Source organism: Perkinsus marinus (genome assembly GCF_000006405.1).
Source record: "Perkinsus marinus ATCC 50983 genomic scaffold scf_1104296958712, whole genome shotgun sequence".
NCBI lineage: Eukaryota > Perkinsozoa > Perkinsida > Perkinsidae > Perkinsus > Perkinsus marinus.
In genome coordinates, this window is record NW_003206658.1 from 841,927 (window position 1) to 860,878 (window position 18,952).

General features: G+C 44.5%; 6 protein-coding genes across 6 annotated transcripts in view; 5 read left to right on the forward strand and 1 right to left on the reverse strand.

Annotated features, from left to right (window-relative positions):
- Pmar_PMAR011730 (chromodomain helicase dna binding protein, putative) overlaps nucleotides 1–1,448 on the forward strand; it is a gene marked incomplete at both ends in the record, with an annotated part of 1,999 nt that extends 551 nt beyond the window's left edge. The window contains 7 exons of the mRNA XM_002773822.1: nucleotides 28–181; nucleotides 237–405; nucleotides 457–693; nucleotides 761–948; nucleotides 1,001–1,121; nucleotides 1,165–1,291; nucleotides 1,350–1,448. Coding sequence (XP_002773868.1) covers nucleotides 28–181; nucleotides 237–405; nucleotides 457–693; nucleotides 761–948; nucleotides 1,001–1,121; nucleotides 1,165–1,291; nucleotides 1,350–1,448 — 1,095 coding nt within the window. The remainder of the gene's footprint in view (nucleotides 1–27; nucleotides 182–236; nucleotides 406–456; nucleotides 694–760; nucleotides 949–1,000; nucleotides 1,122–1,164; nucleotides 1,292–1,349) is intronic.
- Nucleotides 1,449–1,510: 62 nt separating this feature from the next.
- On the forward strand, nucleotides 1,511–2,846 carry Pmar_PMAR011731 (hypothetical protein; the record flags this gene model as incomplete). The annotated part of the gene is made up of 6 exons (XM_002773823.1): nucleotides 1,511–1,633; nucleotides 1,677–1,774; nucleotides 1,822–2,001; nucleotides 2,046–2,513; nucleotides 2,556–2,701; nucleotides 2,793–2,846. The coding sequence occupies exons 1-6, from the start codon at nucleotides 1,551–1,553 to the stop codon at nucleotides 2,844–2,846; spliced, it is 1,029 nt and encodes a 342-aa protein (XP_002773869.1). The 5' UTR covers nucleotides 1,511–1,550.
- Nucleotides 2,847–4,518: 1,672 nt separating this feature from the next.
- Nucleotides 4,519–6,700, forward strand: Pmar_PMAR011732 (hypothetical protein; the record flags this gene model as incomplete). Its single annotated transcript, XM_002773824.1, has 11 exons — nucleotides 4,519–4,622; nucleotides 4,672–4,867; nucleotides 4,936–5,122; nucleotides 5,169–5,246; nucleotides 5,286–5,430; nucleotides 5,478–5,640; nucleotides 5,685–5,821; nucleotides 5,872–5,991; nucleotides 6,047–6,330; nucleotides 6,382–6,547; nucleotides 6,601–6,700. The coding sequence occupies 11 exons, from the start codon at nucleotides 4,519–4,521 to the stop codon at nucleotides 6,698–6,700; spliced, it is 1,680 nt and encodes a 559-aa protein (XP_002773870.1).
- Nucleotides 6,701–6,970: 270 nt separating this feature from the next.
- Pmar_PMAR011733 (Deoxyribodipyrimidine photo-lyase, putative) lies at nucleotides 6,971–8,413 on the forward strand (the record flags this gene model as incomplete). The annotated part of the gene is made up of 1 exon (XM_002773825.1): nucleotides 6,971–8,413. The coding sequence occupies one exon, from the start codon at nucleotides 6,971–6,973 to the stop codon at nucleotides 8,411–8,413; it is 1,443 nt and encodes a 480-aa protein (XP_002773871.1).
- A 750-nt stretch (nucleotides 8,414–9,163) lies between these two features.
- Nucleotides 9,164–12,807, reverse strand: Pmar_PMAR011734 (hypothetical protein; the record flags this gene model as incomplete). The annotated part of the gene is made up of 3 exons (XM_002773826.1): nucleotides 9,164–10,590; nucleotides 10,660–11,924; nucleotides 12,689–12,807. The coding sequence occupies 3 exons, from the start codon at nucleotides 12,805–12,807 to the stop codon at nucleotides 9,164–9,166; spliced, it is 2,811 nt and encodes a 936-aa protein (XP_002773872.1).
- Nucleotides 12,808–16,041: 3,234 nt separating this feature from the next.
- Nucleotides 16,042–18,795, forward strand: Pmar_PMAR011735 (conserved hypothetical protein; the record flags this gene model as incomplete). Its single annotated transcript, XM_002773827.1, has 19 exons — nucleotides 16,042–16,078; nucleotides 16,169–16,242; nucleotides 16,314–16,391; nucleotides 16,466–16,549; nucleotides 16,615–16,731; nucleotides 16,793–16,877; nucleotides 16,922–17,022; nucleotides 17,065–17,133; nucleotides 17,180–17,245; nucleotides 17,327–17,401; nucleotides 17,452–17,506; nucleotides 17,563–17,687; nucleotides 17,740–17,849; nucleotides 17,913–18,053; nucleotides 18,124–18,233; nucleotides 18,294–18,383; nucleotides 18,429–18,505; nucleotides 18,563–18,636; nucleotides 18,700–18,795. 19 exons carry the CDS (start codon nucleotides 16,042–16,044, stop codon nucleotides 18,731–18,733), a joined length of 1,602 nt encoding a protein of 533 aa, XP_002773873.1. The 3' UTR covers nucleotides 18,734–18,795.
- Between the last annotated feature and the right edge of the window lie 157 nt (nucleotides 18,796–18,952).

Genomic DNA, 18,952 nt, shown 5'->3' on the forward strand with positions numbered 1-18,952 from the left:
AGTGTATATGAGAAGAGCTTCTGTCAGTTGGCAGCTGCTGAGAATGGTGGTGGTGGTTGTAGTAGTCTTATTGATACTTCTAAGTATCGGAATATATGTATGCAACTGAGGAAGTGTTTGGCTCATCCATATCTATTGGATGATGTAGAGGAGGCTCATATACAGTCTAATCAATCATCAAGTCATTATCATCATTTAGTTAATCGTGTATAGTTAATCCTTCTTATCAGATCCAGATATGACTCCTAAGGAGTTAGAGATGAAGTCCTTAGTTGAGATGTCTGGCAAGATGGTATTCCTAGACAAGTTATTACCTCGTCTAATGGAGACGCAACAGAAGGTTTTGGTCTTCTCACAGATGACCAGAGCATTAGATGTGATAGAGGACTATCTACTATGGAAAGGGTCATATACCATCATCATCAGGGTCATGATTCTACAATCATTTCACTGTAGGTATAAATATGAACGTTTAGATGGTAATGTATCGGGGACTCAACGACAGGAAGCTATTGATCGATTTAACGATACTTCATCACAATCATCACATGGAGCATCTAACAAAGAGATGCCATGGATATTCCTATTATCAACAAGAGCTGGTGGGGTTGGTATCAACCTTACTGCTGCTAATGTTGTGGTTATTTATGATTCTGATTGGAATCCCCAGAATGATATGCAAGCTCAGGCTAGGTATGTCATGATGATGATGTCACTCATCATGTATGTCGTCGCTCGGTCGGTCGGATCACTATTGCAGATGCCATCGTATTGGTCAGAAGAAGGAAGTGAAGGTGTATCGTTTAATAACGAGAGATAGCTATGAGGAGAGGATGTTTGATGTAGCCTCTAAGAAACTTGGATTAGAGCAAGCACTCATGTCTGGTGTCACTAAGAACTCTAAATTAGAGTTATCTAAGAAGGAACTTCAAGACCTTATCAGACGAGGTGAGTATCATCAGCAGTTACAAGGGTTGTTATTATCGATTGCTGATTATAGGTGCCTATGCAGCCTTTGAGGATGATGATGCTAACAACAGCAACCAACAGAGTACATCTGATGGCTTCCTTGCAGCATCTATAGACGATATCCTATCTAGTGAAAGGACGAAGACTGTCAGGTATCTATCCCCTCCTGCAAGAAGAAGAGTAGTTGTTTAATAGGTATGGTACAGTGGTGGCAGGAGGACAGAAAAGCGCATTCTCCAAGGCTACCTTTGTAGCTAATGTAGCCGATCTCGAGAAGGATGATGATGAGGGAGTAAATAGAGACATGCCCTCATCACAGAGAGTAGGTCATCATCATTATCATCACACTTGTTGTATCCTGACATATTCGATAACATCAGGTTAATGTTGATGATGCCGATTTCTGGCAGAAGCTTGCTGGGGAGGACTTTGATAGGCTAGTATCACAAGGGTTGGTTGGTAGGTCATCATCATCTTGATCCTCCTTCAACAATAGAGTTCAACGGTCTTGATCAGATCCAGGGAGTAGACGGAAGAATGTAGTTAGTTATGTACAGCCATCTTGGGCAGACTACAAGAGAATGGATGGAGGCCCGAGTGCAGCCCGTGTGGATAAGCTTACCTATGCTCAACAAGTAGCGATGGATAAGATACAGAAGCTTGGGTACTCATGATGATGACCTTATCATTATCAAGTATTATCTTAGTACACCATGGACTGATAAAGATACTCGTCATAGATTGAAGGACTTTCTTACATCAGGAGCATATGGTCACTGGTCTGCTATGAGATCATACATCATCGGTAGGTCCATTAGTATTGATGGACCTTAACATATGTAATCCATACAGGCTCCCAAGAAGATATGCCCCCACAGCGGAGCCCATCAGAAGCCTCTTCATCATCATCTTCGAGTGATAGTGAGGAAGATGGTAGGGATACACCTAAGGCACCTAGTAGTAATGAAGGTGATGGTGGTCCAATGGTGGTGGATGAGGTACTGTGTGAGGTCCTCATGCTATCATTCATTGGTGAGTATCATAGGCTAGGGTTATTGGATCATGTCCATTTGTAGGTCTGTTGATAAAGGTTATAGTCCTTTTAGCGGAGCGTAACGTGAACAATGAGGAGGAGGATGATGATTCGGATTATGTACCAGATGGAGCATCAACTGCTAGCTCAACAAGAGGAGAGAATACCCTTCTTGACCAGCTTGAATGGCTTCTCGACATCCCTTTACTCAAGGCAGTTGCCGATACTCTCAACACTACCACTACTACCTCTCTTACTAATACCAATGAGCGCTGTTGGGCTCGTCTATGGGAACGCCTTAAACAAGATGGTCGGAGGGCAACTAGTGGTGGTGTGGACACTGAGTATACGGTGATACTTAATGGTATAGGAACGTTACTCACTAGCAATGTGTCACCAGTAGTGGCCTATCTATTCCCTCAATGGAGTAGGCTAGTTGATGGCAGTATGAAGATGGAGGAGAAGATGGATTACATTGATCAAGCAGCTGAAGAGGCTCAGAAGATGCTAAGTACTTCGCTTCTCTCTTACCTTAATAATATGATGTCTATAGATACTATGAATGCCATACATGGCTTGGTCACTCTAGTGGCACCATCATTACCATCATCCATTGATACTCCCTTCATCGTCACATCAGTAGCAAGAGGTCACGAGAATGATGAGGAGGAGGAGGTCGCTACGATGAGGATGTGTCGGGTCGGGACTAGAGTAGAAGCATTCCATCGAGTAGATGAGGAATGGCAATCAGCTGTATTGAAGGAGAGACATGTTGATGGGACTTGTGAAGTTGAATGGCTTCAACGTAAAGATCAATACCATAGATTTATCAGCTCAGCTTTAATAAGACGTAGTGGGGATAATGAGTATGATGTGAATACTAGTAATGAGCCTAAGTGGATGAAGAGGAGTGCCTTGACTGTGGCTACTACACGTATAAGGCAATGGTGGACCTGTGATGATGATAGAGATCTCATAGGTTAGTTATTAAGGGATGTTATAACACAGACGTATGGTATATCGCCTCATCTTTAGAGGCGATGGCTGCTGGTAGTGGTCTACATACAGTATTGAGGAAGAAGGCGACTCATAGGGTTATACCATATACCTCCCTAAAGCATCGACTAGAGCAGCTACATGTACAATGACTCATAGTTCTTGGTCGTTATCATATTTGGAAATCTTCTGCTGCTGATAGGTTTGGTATGATGAGGATTTCCCTCCCCCTTCAAATGATTTTATTATCTCACGAGTAAAAGCATTGTGGCGAGGTTGGAAGGAGGCTCAGGATATAAACATATGGACTAGCAGTTCTGCTGATCAGGATCAATCAGGATCTAAGGATCTGCTCAGGGTAAACATCATCATCATCATCAGAGTTGGAGGTACCCTTCTTTAGGCTTTTGTGAGACTTACTTTGCGTCATGGAGTACCACCGACTCTATTTGATCCGGTGATAAGGAAGATACCGGGGACTAAGGCAGACTTAGTCCCTCTTATAAGCAGTGGTAGGAGAAGGAGATCTACTTATCTTTAGTAGCTGTATTGAGCTGCTGTGCATTGCAGGTCGATCTAGTCCCTCATCGACGATGCCGATGCATCCCTCTCCTGTAGTCCAACACTCCAAGACTGCCTATGCCATGCCACCATCTAAAGCAGGTAGTAGTAGTATGATGATGAGATGATCCAGTTCCTATACCAGGGATGGGTAGTGTACCACTGAGTACCACAATGAGCCATGGGTCATTAGGCTTACCTCTAGGAACATCTACTATGATGTCTACTCCTCGTAAGCTCATCATCATCAACATCATCAACAGTACTTGCTCAAATTTGTTAGAAGTAGTGAACCTGCCACCACCTTGGAGGTCTGAATCCATCATGCCTAAGGATATACTTAGTCTACGTGAAGTAAATGAATGGTGTTCCTGGGTTATCGATACAGTTGTACCGAGAACCCTTCAGAGGTCTTTATCATCTAGCTCTATTCATCATCTAGTTATCTACTCTAGTTACGCATCCCCGAGTGGAGTATTAAAGCTGACTAAGGCCTATCTTGAGGTCTTACGATGCATTGCTCGAGACGAAGTGTGCACATTGGATGAGCATCCTGATGATGAGCCTATCAATACCAAGACCTTTGAAGATGCAGGCCTATCATTCGCAGCATCATCTAAGGGCAGCAGTAGTAGTCATCATCGGAACCGCGCTAAGGAGGTGGATATAGCTGATGACCAAGTGATGGATAGTAGACTTCTTCCTCTTAGACGGCACGACAGTATTTACGAATGCTTCACCTCCATCATATACTACGGGTACTCGTATTCTATCAGAGCAGCTCAATGAACTGGTATCCCCATCTAACTAGTAGGCAGTGTCAGCAGCTCGGTGTTGGCCACAGTAGTTCAAGGGCACTCTTCGGTCATCCAGGTTCACTAGAAGAACTAAAGCTTAGTACCGATTGGGGCGAGAGGGAGATTATCAACTATTTGCTGAATTTATGCAAAGCAGCTGACATGGATAACTCTGATAATAAGTTTGGGGAGATGACTGTAACACTAGGGAGGATTATGACAAGAGGTTTAAGGATAAGTCGGGGCTTTACTGAAGTAGAGATGAGGTGATAATCATCATCCACCACCACTTACTACTATCCCCCCCTCTTTAAGGGTCATTCAAGAGGCATTCATGCCATTGAAGAAGGCAGCAGCTATAGCAGAAGCTAGACTTAAGGCTGATGCTGTCCGTCGAAAGAAGGTTGAGGCTGAGCCACCAGTATTAGAGAAGTGGGGGAAGTATGGTAGGACTGAAGCAATGGTGAAGATCATAAGGAAGCTTGGAGTACCTCAACAGCTTTGGTCTACTGTACGTTCATTACTACTTTAGTATGGTGCATCATCATTATCATCATCGTCGGTATCATCATTACTCAGTTCCTCGATCTACTAGGGGAATACCGTCCCGTGTACAGCAATTCTCGTACGAAGGTTGGCTTTCGAAAGCCTCTGAATGATAAGATATCATCACCATTGGGTGGTGATCTCGTCGAGGACGATCAGGGCAAGTTCGATGCGATTAGCGCCTGGGATTACATCTTTAGCTCCTCCCAAGGGATCAAAAGTAGGATACTAGGGAGGATATAATAAATCATCCATTATGCATGTAGATGATAAGGCACTACAAGCACGCTTTGTAGGATGTACTAAGCTCAAGTCTTGGTCTAAGGCAGCTATGGAGGAACTTGGTACTCTTTGAGTATCTCTCCCAAGTGATGTATCACTAGGTTCAATTAGCCGTAAAAGCCCTTCGTTAAAGGCTCAGGACTGTATCGACTTTGCCTGTGTATATCTTTGGGAGCTTGCTAGAGGTCTAAGGATGGATTCGGAAAGAGCTGAGGATACTCCTAAGAATCCATTCCATGACGTGATGTAGGAGTATATGAATACTACTAAACATGGTACACTAACTGTTATAGGTTCATACCCTTCACTTCGGTTGATATCGGCTTAGACGGCAAAGAAACACTTCCTCTCATAGGGAAGGATGGGTATACTAGTCTGATAGAGGAATTTGAGGAAATGCAAGTTAAAGCAAGTCTACAAAGTGTGTTTGGTAAATTCCCGAACCCACCAGCCCAAGTAGTAAGAAAGTGAGTACCTACGACTTACCTTATTCTTATTAGTCGACATTGACATTAGAAGATGTCTTTAAGAAGAAGTTGGATGAGCTCATAGAGAGGATTAATAACTTCACTATCATTGATTCGAATACACATGAACCGATTACCATTACTTGGTGGAATCGTGAGACACACGATAGGTAGATAGCAATAGTCCACTGCTCGGTTCTGCTGCTCTTACTTTTGATAGGGCTCTCCTAGCATGTGTGATGGTTCATGGTATGCCTAGTGGATGGGATGATGAAGAGGTCTTAGGCAGCGATCAATTACCATTCTTTTATTGGGCTCGGCAATTCATGCTTGCTACTCAGTAGGATATCAGTAGTAGTGGTGAGGGGGTAGTAATAGCAGTTGTATTATCATAGGGAAGACGGAAATAATAGGAAGAGTCGTCGAAAGTGCAATGATGGTTCTATTAAACAAGAAGGGAGTCTGGCATACAAAGCCTATCACTACCTTATGGATGTTATCAAGCCTGGGATGAGAGATCGTATAATGGGTATCATTGCTCAAGTTGAATTAGCTGTAAAGAATAAAGCAGCTAAGGCAGCTGCTAAGACTACCAATCACCACCACCACCCTCACCATCATAACACAGCTCAGCAGCAGCAGCAGCAACCCTCTATGGACCTGAGTAGACCTGCTCATGGTAAGGCATATGTAGTATGATTATATCGATGACTATAGTCTCCCCCTTTAGGTCTATCACTCGTCTCTATGTCCTCTACCATTAAGGGTACATTCCCTCCACCAACTGAGCCCTTCCCCTACTCTACTACTACTACAAATCCTTCATCATACAGTAACCCTATACCTAAACGTAAGAGGCAAGATCTTGTGGCAGAATCGGCCGCTAATGATGAGAGGTAGTAGTAGTAGTTGATGAAGTTGAAGTGTCCTATTAATGTCCTAGTGTCAGGAGAGCATCCATACAGTCTCCGGATCTAAAGCGTTCACGGCCTGCTGCTGCTCTCGAATCAAGAATGGAAGAAGTTATTGAGATCACTGATTCCTGCTAATACACCATGCATGTCCTCTAGTGCACATCATCATTATCATAGGATTTCTCATCATCAGGTGTAGTGTTAGTAACGACTAATCAATCGTTAGAGAGTATGATGACGACCATTCTCTTACTACTACTTCCTCCTCTCTAGGCATCAGTCTATTGTTGTATGAGTCCAGCATCATCATCATCACCACACATACACTCAGGTCGGGTCCGATGTTTATATACCCCTCCAAATGGCATCATTGATAAGCAGCCTACTACTCCAGTTATATATTGGATGAGTCGAGAGATTAGATCGATGGATAACTGGGCACTGCTGTATGCACAGAATCTTGCATTAGAAGGGAAGCAGCCATTACTAGTAGTCTACAACTTAGCAATAGGGTATCTTGGTGGAGGACTGCGACAACATGTGTTCAAGGTTGGTGGCCTAAGGGTGCTAGCAAAGAATTTACGAGATAAGGGTATATCCTTCCGAGTCGATTACTCTAAGGACTTCCCTAAGGCCCTAAGTAAGATGGTCACTATGCTTGGATGCAGCCATGTGGTCACTGACTTTACACCACTCAAGGTCAATAAAGCTTGGGAGGATGCCTTTATAAAAGAAGCAGAGAGGTTGGGCATCAGGTTCGATCAGGTTGATGCTCATAATATTGTTCCCTGTTGGGTCGCTTCTGATAAACTCGAATACGCGGCTCGAACAATAAGGCCTAGACTCTGGCGCAACTGGGATACCTACTCTACGGAGTTCCCCACTCTACATAAGCATCCATACCATTATGATGGTGCCCATTTCGAGATCACATCAGAGGCCTGCTTTGATATGCTCTTATCAGATAATGAGCAGCAGCTGTTGGCCGGTCTCGATCATGGTGTTAAACCAGTTACTAAGGTGTTGCCTGGTGAGGATGCTGGTCTTGAGCATTTATACACCTTTATTAAGAATATGAAGGGATATAGCCAATTCCGTAATGATCCTACCAAGAATGCTATCTCTGATTTAAGTCCATATTTCCACTACGGCATGGTGAGCCCACAAAGAGCTGTTATGGAGGTGGCTAAGGCGAAGTCTATACCTAAACCCGATAGAGATGCTTTTATTGAGGAGGCATTCATACGTCGTGAACTAGCGGATAACTTCTGCTACTATAACGAGAATTATGATAGATTTGAAGGTTTCCATAATTGGGCTCAGAAGACTCTACAGGATCATGAGGCCGATAAACGAAAGTATGTATATAGTCTGAGTCAGTTGGAGAAGGCTTCAACACATGATGAGCTATGGAATGCTTGTCAGAATCAGATGCTTAAATCTGGTAAGATGCATGGCTATTTACGTATGTATTGGGGTAAGAAGATCCTCGAATGGACAGAGAATCCTAGACAAGCATTAAAGTTTGCTATCTATTTAAACGATAAATATGAATTAGATGGTAGAGATCCCAATGGTTATGTTGGTTGTGCCTGGAGTATTGGTGGTATTCATGACCAAGGATGGGCTGAACGTCCGATATTTGGTAAGATACGTTACATGACATATGATGGATGCAAGAGGAAGTTCGATATACAAAAGTATATAAACAAATGGGGTGGAATTAAGGAGGGTAAGGATGATGATAACTATGGTATCAAAGCATACTTGAAGAAGAGGTCAACAACCGACGGAGAGTCATCTAATGCTGCCTCGAAACGCTCCAAGATTATCACCTCATTACAGTGATACACAGGATATGATTCCTGTCGTCTTAGCCTATACCATGATTTTTCTATACTTATTTAGTTGCGTTGATGTATCAAGTTTGTGGACAGGGTAGTATCAGTAATGGGTAGTGGACGCCTAGACTAGCTTGAACGCAATCGGGGATACGAAACCAAGCAGAAGGTATTACGGAGTTGGCGTGCATCCTCGAAGGTGGAATAGTCTGAGGTGATGAAGCGTTTAGCAGATCGGCCAAAGTCACCCTCTGATATGATATGCATCGGGAGAGTGCGTCCTTGGGGTAAACAGGTTTTGTTGTCTCTAACAAATATCCATAGCTCTCCCTCGTGGTATTCGACTCCATCTGGCCCTTGCCAGGTCCTTGGAACTCTGCACATTAGACCATTGGCGATCAGAGCTGCTGCTTGGCGACGATGTTTGACGGTGATGAGACCCTTATTCGTAGCGTGCCCATAGCGGGACAGTCTTGCCCATGCCGCAGTGTCCTTCAAGTAGGCCGAAAACTCGTGCAGTGCTCTTCGCTGCCGATTGTCGGTAACTTGCTCTTTGATGAATCGGTTGAACTTCTCTACCGCATTATTGGTTCTAGGACCACATCGTTCTCCTGCGTAGGCACCCCATTGGCTACGCCAGTGTCCCTCATCCAAGTATGATCCAAAATCGGTGAGAAAGTCGGATACTGCTGTTTTGTCGATTGCTGTGAGGTCATTCGGACGATCTGAGAGTGGATATATGTAATACTTCTCGTTACTACTTGGTATTACCATTAGTCCATTTTTCGATGAATAGTCTCGTTATTATCTCCCATTCTATACGGCTGGTTGTGCACGCTAGTGATGTCAGGTCCCTGAGTACCTCTCCCCACAGCTCCTTCGGTAGACGAGCTTTAGCCTTGGCCTCCCGTGCTCGCTTCACCACGTGGAAGAAGCAGCTTATGACATCGAAATCGTTGAAAATGGACTCACAAGCTGCATGTATGCTCGCGGAGCCATCCATGACCACCTCTCTAGGCTCACTCTCGGTCAGGCACAACGCTACTGCAGCATTCTTGATCTGGCGCAGACAATGGGCCACAGACGATGCAGATTCGGCATGTACAAGTCCCAGAGCAACTGGTAGTGCAGTCTCTCCTCTAGGAAGAGCACAAACCACCACTATGGCCATATTTGCGAGTACTATGTTGAAACTGCAGTCCACTCCAATGGTGCCACAGTTCCTCATGTTATTCAGCATCCGAGCGCTCGTGGCTACCATGCAGAACTCGTTCACTACGAATCGACCGTTATCAGCTCGTTCTTTCGTACAAAGGATGTCTCCGAGAACCAGGCAGTTATCGGCGGCGAGAAGATTTCGATCGGCTTCTTCATCTAGTATGTCCTCACCGATCACTGTGAGCTCCATGATGACAGGCTTGACTCGGTGGACGAGGTCTTCTATAGAGCATCGCAATGGAGCCAAGCTCTCTATGAACGCCTCGACGCTGAGGCCGCTCTTGCCTCCGGGCCTGAGGGACCTCATCACCGCCCGAACTTTCTCACTCTCGCTCTCGAGCTTCTTGGCCACCATAAACTCGAAGGTGTGTCTTGATCCACGGTAACCACCATCTAGATGCTTCCTCATTGTCCAGTTGATTAGGTCACCTCGGGTCATTCCTGGGCTTTCGGAGATCAGAGCCAACCAGTCGTCTATTATTGGTGGTGGTATGAATGCCGACCTGCAGCGAGTGCTCCCAGGAATATGGGCGTGAGAGCGCCATTGCTCTCTTGAGGCACGCGCAGAAGCCTCACCGTAGAAGTAGCAGTTACCGTTCCGAGCTACGACACATACTTCACGCAGAGGACAGGCATCTTGAGGCCAACAACGCCAGTCCGGCTTGCTACCAGAGATCGGAGTCTTCTGAGAGAATCGGTAAGAAACGCTGCGTTGGCATTCTAGGATGCAACTTGCTCTCCCAGACTTCAGGCGATCGATAGTTGTCCGCGTTAGATTGTAATGTGGACATTCGGCGAGGTAGGCCACCACGACGTCATGAATCGATCCCTCGCATATCAGGAAGGCTCGCTGTTCGAAACGATCTTTTCCTGAGCCTGCATCAGCCTGAGCCATTTCGCTGAGCTCGTCGAAGTCAGCCGCCTCTCCTTCAGAGTTAATGCAGGAGCTAGTATCATCGTTATTACCTAGTACATCACTGTCGTCAGTTGGAGGTGAGTCTGGCTCTTCCATGTAAGGAGATTGGGAACCTATACCTTGATCAGACACTCTCGCATCTGTGACAGCAGCCGAGCATGCTTCGACTGTTGGGCGAGCGGCGTCTACAGCATCTGCGTTACCGGTCCTGGAGTATGAGGTTCTGGGTCGATTATCATCATCATTCGCGTTTGTGTACTGAGTATCTCCTACATATTTGGCAATTTCTAGTATCTTCTCATCGTCAGGACCGTCAGATTGAGAGACTGTGATGTTGAGATACTCGTCGAGCTGACCATAGAACTCCCACTGATGCTCAGTCGATAAGGCTTCGACAACCATTCGTAAGTCGCCCCGACTCATGCAATAGACCACTGGATTTATCGAAGTTTTACCTGCATTCGTTCTCGACGTATATAGAGTAGCAAAGTGGTTGTATAGTAACGTCCGTGACATGGCCGCTTCGAGCTGAACTGACACACGCTCCGCCGTTTTAGCTGGTGCATCCTCCATATGCTTGACGAGGCTGTCCAGCGTGGCTCTCATATCGCCCATCAATTTCCTGTCTGGCTCAGGGAATGTCGACGATGGATCAGTGCATCTTGATGTTGGGCTGTCTATGAGGCTGTTCTGAGACCTACACCAGGCGTCGAACTCTAGGGCGTCGGTGCCCATCGTGAACATGGGGTTAAGAGTCTGGCTGGTTGAAGCTCTGCGTAAGCCGTCCACTCTCACAGTTTGTCGTGAACCAACTCTTGATAATGCTGTGTAGATGCATCCTTCGAGCCATTCCTGTTGCCAGAATGCAATCTCGTCGGCTTCTCGCTTCTTGGATCGGTTCTTAAACGGAAGATGGAGCCAGATACCATTGAGTGTGAGACCTATCGTACGGTGGGCAGTCATTGCTGCTGCAACCATAATCGGTAGCTGATCTCTTATAAATACCGCTTCGCCGTGTTCGTTGGATAGAGTGTATCGTTCACGGCATACCAATATGGCGTTGCTCTCACCGTCTAGGAGGATGTGGACTCTAGGATCATCTGTAAGTCCTGTTTCAATCCGAGTGACTACTCCTTGTGGCCCATTAGCATAGGTTCCGTTAGGATGGTTGATCGTGGTCATGACGCGACATCCCACCTTCAGCGTGACATGAGTGCGGTACCCCAAAGATGATACCTCTTCTACGTTAAAGTCTCTCGGAGTATGAGGAGTCTTCTGATCGACCGCAGGGAATACTATTTCGTCCCCTTCGATCTGCTCTAGATGCTTCCAGTTATAAAGGTCGGCCTGACCGTTTGTTAAGCATATGCTCGTGTGTTCGAACCTGAAAGAGGGGATTGGAGTTAACGACGAGTACATGGACATCCTTATATGATATTCTATACGTTTACGATGAGTACATGGATACTATTATATGATATTCTATACGTTTACGATGAGTACATGGACACTATTATATGATATTCTATACGTTTACGATGAGTACATGGACACTATTATATGATATTCTATACGTTTACGATGAGTACATGGACACTATTATATGATACTCTATACGTTTACGATGAGTACATGGACACTATTATATGATATTCTATACGTTTACGATGAGTACATGGACACTATTATATGATATTCTATACGTTTACGATGAGTACATGGACACTATTATATGATATTCTATACGTTTACGATGAGCACATGGACACTATTATATGATACTCTATACGTTTACGATGAGTACATGAACACTATTATATGATATTCTATACGTTTACGATGAGTACATGGACACTATTATATGATATTCTATACGTTTACGATGAGTACATGGACACTATTATATGATATTCTATAGTTTACGATGAGTACATGGACACTATTATATGATATTCTATACGTTTACGATGAGTACATGAACACTATTATATGATATTCTATACGTTTACGATGAGTACATGGACACTATTATATGATATTCTATACGTTTACGATGAGCACATGGACACTGTGGTATCATGTTCTCGAAATTTCCGACTACGCCATGCTGCTAAGTTATAGTTATGGATGACTTTCACTGCTTGCTACCTCGGCGCCTTATCACCACCTTCCCTGTCACGTATCCCATCGAGCACTTTCATAGAGGAAGCAGTGAAGTCCGGAACGCCATTCTCCACTCTGGTGCCATTTCTGATCTCTGAAAGCATGCGGAAGTAATCTCCGTCTTGGGAACCACGATGGAAGTTGGTGAGGTAGAACACTCGAGCCTTCATCGCATTCCATGTCTGACTATGCCAACAGGGTTTGGTCGGATAGCTTTCCTTTGGATAGATGTCACTAGAGTGGAATTCTATCCGACCAATTTGGCAGGGATCCCCGCAGATCACGACAGGCATCCCCCCAAACGGGGGACGGATGCCCGAACTCTCTCCAGGTGACGTCCTCACAGCGCTGATGCTATCCGACAGTGCATCGAGCACCGTGTTATGGATTGCAGCCAACTCGTCCAGGATTAGCACCGATCTCTCTGATGTGATATCATTGGTGTGGTGTCGCCGCAGTCCACGAACCATACGACGAGCCAGTTCACTCCTACAACGCATGTAGGCGTTGTCTCCAGGTATTCCGCTCTTGTCGAACTCCAACCCACACAGGGTGTTACATTTCTATATTGCACTTTTCTTGCACTTCGCAAATTGCGCAATTTGCGCAAGTGCAATATCACTGCATGCAAGATAGGAAATTTAGAAAATTTTTTGTTTTAGGCCTAAAAATCATGAAAATCAACAGAAAGTTTGATTCAAAATCAGAGGTTTTTGGATAGTAAACGTTGGTAAACGGTTAGCATGGTCTACGTGTATACTGGAAGTATCTCCCTCTATAAAGTTAGCGGAGCGTCCGCTTTCGACAACCTCGACAAACTGTCGAAAACAACTTCACCTAATAATAACGACAAGTCGTCAAAACGGCCGCTCTGCGACGACATATGCGACTTTCGACAAATACTGTCGAAATTTAGACACTAAAGAATTGTCGAATATACTCATTCTCTCGACAACGTTGGCGAAAGTACGCTACAATTTACTATGTGTAGATTTGGACAACTTAATTACGACAATCATTGTCGAAGGCGATAAACGAGCTTAATACCGAAAACTAGGTGTCGATTCGACACTGTCGAAATAACGAATAATCTCGCTTTCGATAAGTTGTCGATAATACGCTCGCGGGTGAATTCTAAAGAGCCCGCAGTTGACTAATAACGGTTATTTTCTCGATTGCCTCAACGATCGATTTTGCTTTCACGCAAAGACAGCACGCTTCGGACCCTCGGTGTGGATTTCAAGATGGGGATGAGGGTACCAAAGCTGTGCTGTCGATGTCCTGTAGTTTGGGGTTGGCGATGCACACTGAACGGCGATTATAGAACTTGGCAACGGTCGTACCCGAGTTGATCAGACTGAGGATGAGCAAACTGGTCACTTGCGCTTGATGGTCAGTGGAGACCATAATGCACCGCGCTCGGCCATTTTATGGCGAGCGAGAAATACACTGATTCAGGGAAATCCGCTTTGTGGTCCCAGCCTGGCGCTGCCAGGAACTCTGCTGACCTACCGTTCCGACTTCTATGATAAAAGTTTTATCATTCCCAGTTACGTTTTTACCTCTCCGGAAAGCTTGGGGAAAGTCCTTGCGCTTATCAACCATCGTGTTCGGCAGGGTCTGCCGCATCTAGAGCAGGAAATTCCCTCAAGATAACTGAGCTCAGTCCCGTAAAGTTCTTTCTCGCTTCAGAGACTATTCGATGGATCACTGCATTGCAACGTTTGCAATCGAAGACAGAGATATTTGTATATCAGCTCGACACGAAGAGCGATATACGAGTGTTTCTGCGAAGTGCGAAAGGAGATGATCTCTTCATGTTTCCTATGTTGCACAAATTGCTCCAAATTGCCTATATAGCAGTGCAAATTGCAGCAAATTGCAGCAACATTGCAAGATCACTTTGAAAACGCCAAAAGAGAACACCCTGAACCCACAATAACTCATGATTGTGTGAGCCCTAGGGCCCAGATTCCTCGCCGATACGCCAGCCCATGTTAGGACGATAGGATTGAATTCAGCTTTCATGAGGTTCAGCAATTCCTTCAGAACGAAAGACTTGCCAGTTCCAGCATAGCCGGTAACCAGGAAGTAACCTTCACGACAGCTCCCTCTTAGAGCCCCTAAGATTTCCTCACATATTTTAGATTGGTGAGAGTCGAGCTGAGTCATGTACGGAACTCAAAATAACTTGCCTTACATGACAGGTTCAATCGGCAATGCTATTGCTATATATCACTTTCACAACGAGATGCACTTTGCAAAAGAAACGCTTGTGTAGTTTCGCCTCGGCCGTTTCGTCGTTCGTGACGCGCGTTGCGAGTTACATTTCGCGAAATTCAAGTCGTTAACTATGTGTTTCACGATAGAGTGCACGCTTGCGTTCAGGATAGAGTTTTCTAAACTCAATGGGAGCACGTGACCGAAGAACGCAGGAAGGAATGAAGCCTAAGTGCAACAGTTCACCCAAATGCAGATCCTGCGCTTTTCATGCAGTTGCACGAAAAACGAGAATAGAGATGGCATGAGAATATGCCCGTAGTATCCACGGTTGCTTATTCTTGGCTTGGGGTGATCGGCCGGGACCGGCCTAGGCTTTGGTAGATGACACAGCATGATAGGGTGCGAAAGCGGGCCGGAGGCCCGCGTAGAGACTCTGGCAGGCCTTTTCTACGGGGTTGCATACGTTGGGACCGAAAACTGCACACGTTGGGACCGGTGGCCTCGTCGCTACCTCAGACCACCTCGGGTTCGATCCCCGCAGATGTTAATTCTCTGTATTTTTTAATATTCTACACCGTTGTCAAGTTGCTCCAGTTACTAAGCATCATCTCATTGAAGTGTATCCCTTTTGAGCATAATAGGTAATGACCCCACCAATAGCTCCAACTGGTGATATCCAACAAGCTCCCACATCCTCCTCCTCCTCATCCTCAACCTTCATACCGTTTTCCCCTAGTATGATGAATACCCAAGGAAGAGGTAGTATTACTACTGTTGGGATAACGGTCAGTACTATGATGATCTATTAGGTAGGATGCAGTCAGGAGGATTTACACCTAGTACTGGTTTTTATACAACTCCCACTCAACAACAACAACAAGCAGCAGAAGCAGCAGCAGTCGCACAGACTCAATCATTCACTATACCACCCTTGAGTAGTGGAGGAGGTAATATTAAATTCTCTTATTCCTACGGCTCTCTACGTTGTCTATCTAGGTATATCTACTGGTCTACCGGCTACTACTTCTACACCATTCATGAACAGTACTCCAATGACGACTGCTACTTTCCGACGACCAGCCAATCTACCAGCTACCGTTGGTACCTTTCCTACTATGCATAAGGTACAGGTAAATAGAGGAGGGAAAGCACGTAATAAGGCTGATCCCTTTTCTGGTGTATGGTCTTCAATTCTACTTCATGAGCATTGGAGGATACTCTTGTTATTATAATTATTTTCAGGGGATGATTTTGAGAATATGGTTACGGAGTTGAGATCCTCTTATACCTCATGGTTAGATAAGACTGAGGCATCGGTAATAGATCATAGGCATGCTACTGCTGCTGCTGTTGCTGAGTGAGACGGAGTGAGTGGATGCTATCTCAGTTAAATCGTCAACAAGATGATCTAGAGACGGAAAGGAGGGATTTCGAGGAAGAGAAGAAGAGAGTTTGGAAGGACTTTGTAATGATAATGATAGCGGCAATAGTCCGCGTTTAGGCATACTACTCATCATCATCATGTTGTGTATCTCCCAGGTTGATGAGAAGAATAGAGGGATAATGAAGTTAAAAGAGGATCGTAGACGGGCTGACCTTGAGATGCAGAATCAATTCAAACAGGTTATAATCATAATTTTATTATCATCATACAGGTTAGGGTATGGTCGGTATTATCGAGTGTGTAGATCAAAACTGAGCGATCCGATACAAGGAGGAAGATAGAGGCTGACAAGCAGAGGTTTGAACTGGAGAAAGGGGATACTCTACGAAGGTTAATGTTGAAGGAAGATGCTCTCACTGAGGTAGGTGTGTAAGGGTAGTATTATTAGTAGTACGACGATAAGGTGGTATATCGTGTTTCAGGCAAAGGATAAGCTTGAAGTGGAGAGGAATAGGATGGCTGAGCAAACTCTAGCTGCTGAGACTAAGGTCGATATTAATGTTGGAGGTATGGCTAGGTGCTGCTACTACTACTCCTTATGTTATACTTAGGTACACCATTCGAGACCTCTCGTGGTACTCTTATGCAACAACAAGGGACACTATTGGAAGGCTTGGCATCAGGGAGGATTGAGGCACAGCGGGATCGACAAGTACGGTATGCTACTACTATCATCTTAGATCCTCCATTCTAGGGACGAATATTCATCGATAGAGATGCTCATAGTTTTAGACATCTTTTACAATTCTTACGTAATCCTGAGGTAACTATCGTATTATCTCTATATTGCTCCTATATGGTATGAGTAGATACCACCATGCCCTAAAGATGCTACCGATTCAGAGAAGTTGAGTATAGAGGCTAGCCATTATGGGGTATTACTACTACTACCATCATCATTATCATCATCACGATGATGGTGATGATAGTCTGATGGGTGGTACTGTCCATTTTAGATACGTTTCTTCCCGTTTCCCTTAGCTTATGCTATCGGAGGTCATTCTGGTCAGGAGCATCTAAGGAGTGTGGAAGTACTACCTAATCCATAACCATCATTCCTATGATATACTCCTTATTGTAGGTATTGGATGTAGAGCATCAATGTTGGCGTCCTTGCCGTCCTATGAATACCGAGAGTAATCCTAAACATAGACTCCTATCCTGATATCATGGTAGCTAATACCATCTTTAGGGACGTATTTCGGTGCTGCTGGATTCAATTCTCGAGTATATGTCTTTGGAGGGCAAAACCTAGACTACAAGGCACTATGTGATAGTGAGGTTTATGATGCTCTCAGAGATACCTGGATGATTGGGGTAATATCATATGTCTTCTTCTTCCTCCTCCTCATTAGAGTTGTTATCTTAGGCCTCTTTGAATACACCTCGTCGTAACTGTGCTTCTACAATAACAAGTGATGGTAGGATATTCGCAATTGGAGGTTTTGATGGAGTATCGATGCTCTCTAGTGTGGAGGCGTAAGTTATCTTTATTATTCTACTTCTTGATTATATCTACATATGGCTGCTACAATACTTTAGATATGATCCTCGTATGCGTAATTGGATGGAGGTTGCATCAATGAGTACCCCACGCAGTAGCTGTATGGCTGTTGCTGATGCAAGTGGTCGTATATGGGCATTAGGGGGTACATCAGGACGGAGATTAAAGACAGTAGAAATGTAGGCTACAGGGATTGAACCATGGATGTCTGTTGTATGATATCATCTCTGCTTGTCGTCGATATCATAGATATGATATCCGTGCGAACAAATGGTCTTCTACTCCTGGCACTGATATGATTGAGGAAGTCTCTGCTGGTGCTGCTGTATTCTTTGAAGGGAATATCTATGTTATTGGAGGTAGTATCTCTTACTACTACCATCACCATCGCACAGTGGAGATTGTAGTTAATCATTCAGGTACTGATAACTCTCAAATGGTACATTCATCAGTAGAGAGTCTTTCAATAGATGCTATGAATAATGGTTGGAATTACAAGCATCAGGCTAGTACGTAACAGTGTATAGTCATCTCCTTCCTTACGTCATTAGTAGGTACTGAGCGTATGGATTGTTCAGCGGCACCTGTGATGGACTCAATATTATTGGGTGGTGGACAAAATGGAGGAGAGGTAAGATCCTAGAAGAAGTAGTAGTAGCAACAAGGTCTCATTATCATCTGCATTTAGGCTTTATCAACAGTCGAGTTTTACACACCAGATAGCGATGAATGGCAAGCTGGACCACCCATGCTATCACCAAGGTGATCATGATGATATACCTCTTAAGTGCTCATGCTGTGGTGGGTTCATCATTTTCTGATTAGGTATGGACATGAGTATGTTATACTTAGCCTATGATAGTGTCATAATAATACTTATCAATAGTTTCTTTAAGACTACTACTAAACAGCAACAGGTTAACTGTAAAGGTAGAAGATCACTCATCGGCCTCCTCATCTGTTGTGTTCTACTGAAGTGGGTGTATAATATCTATCCTAGTCATAACTGCTCATTAATGACCAATACTAAAGTAGATCCTATTACATGGAGTAATGCGGATAACTGTTGCGTCGTGAA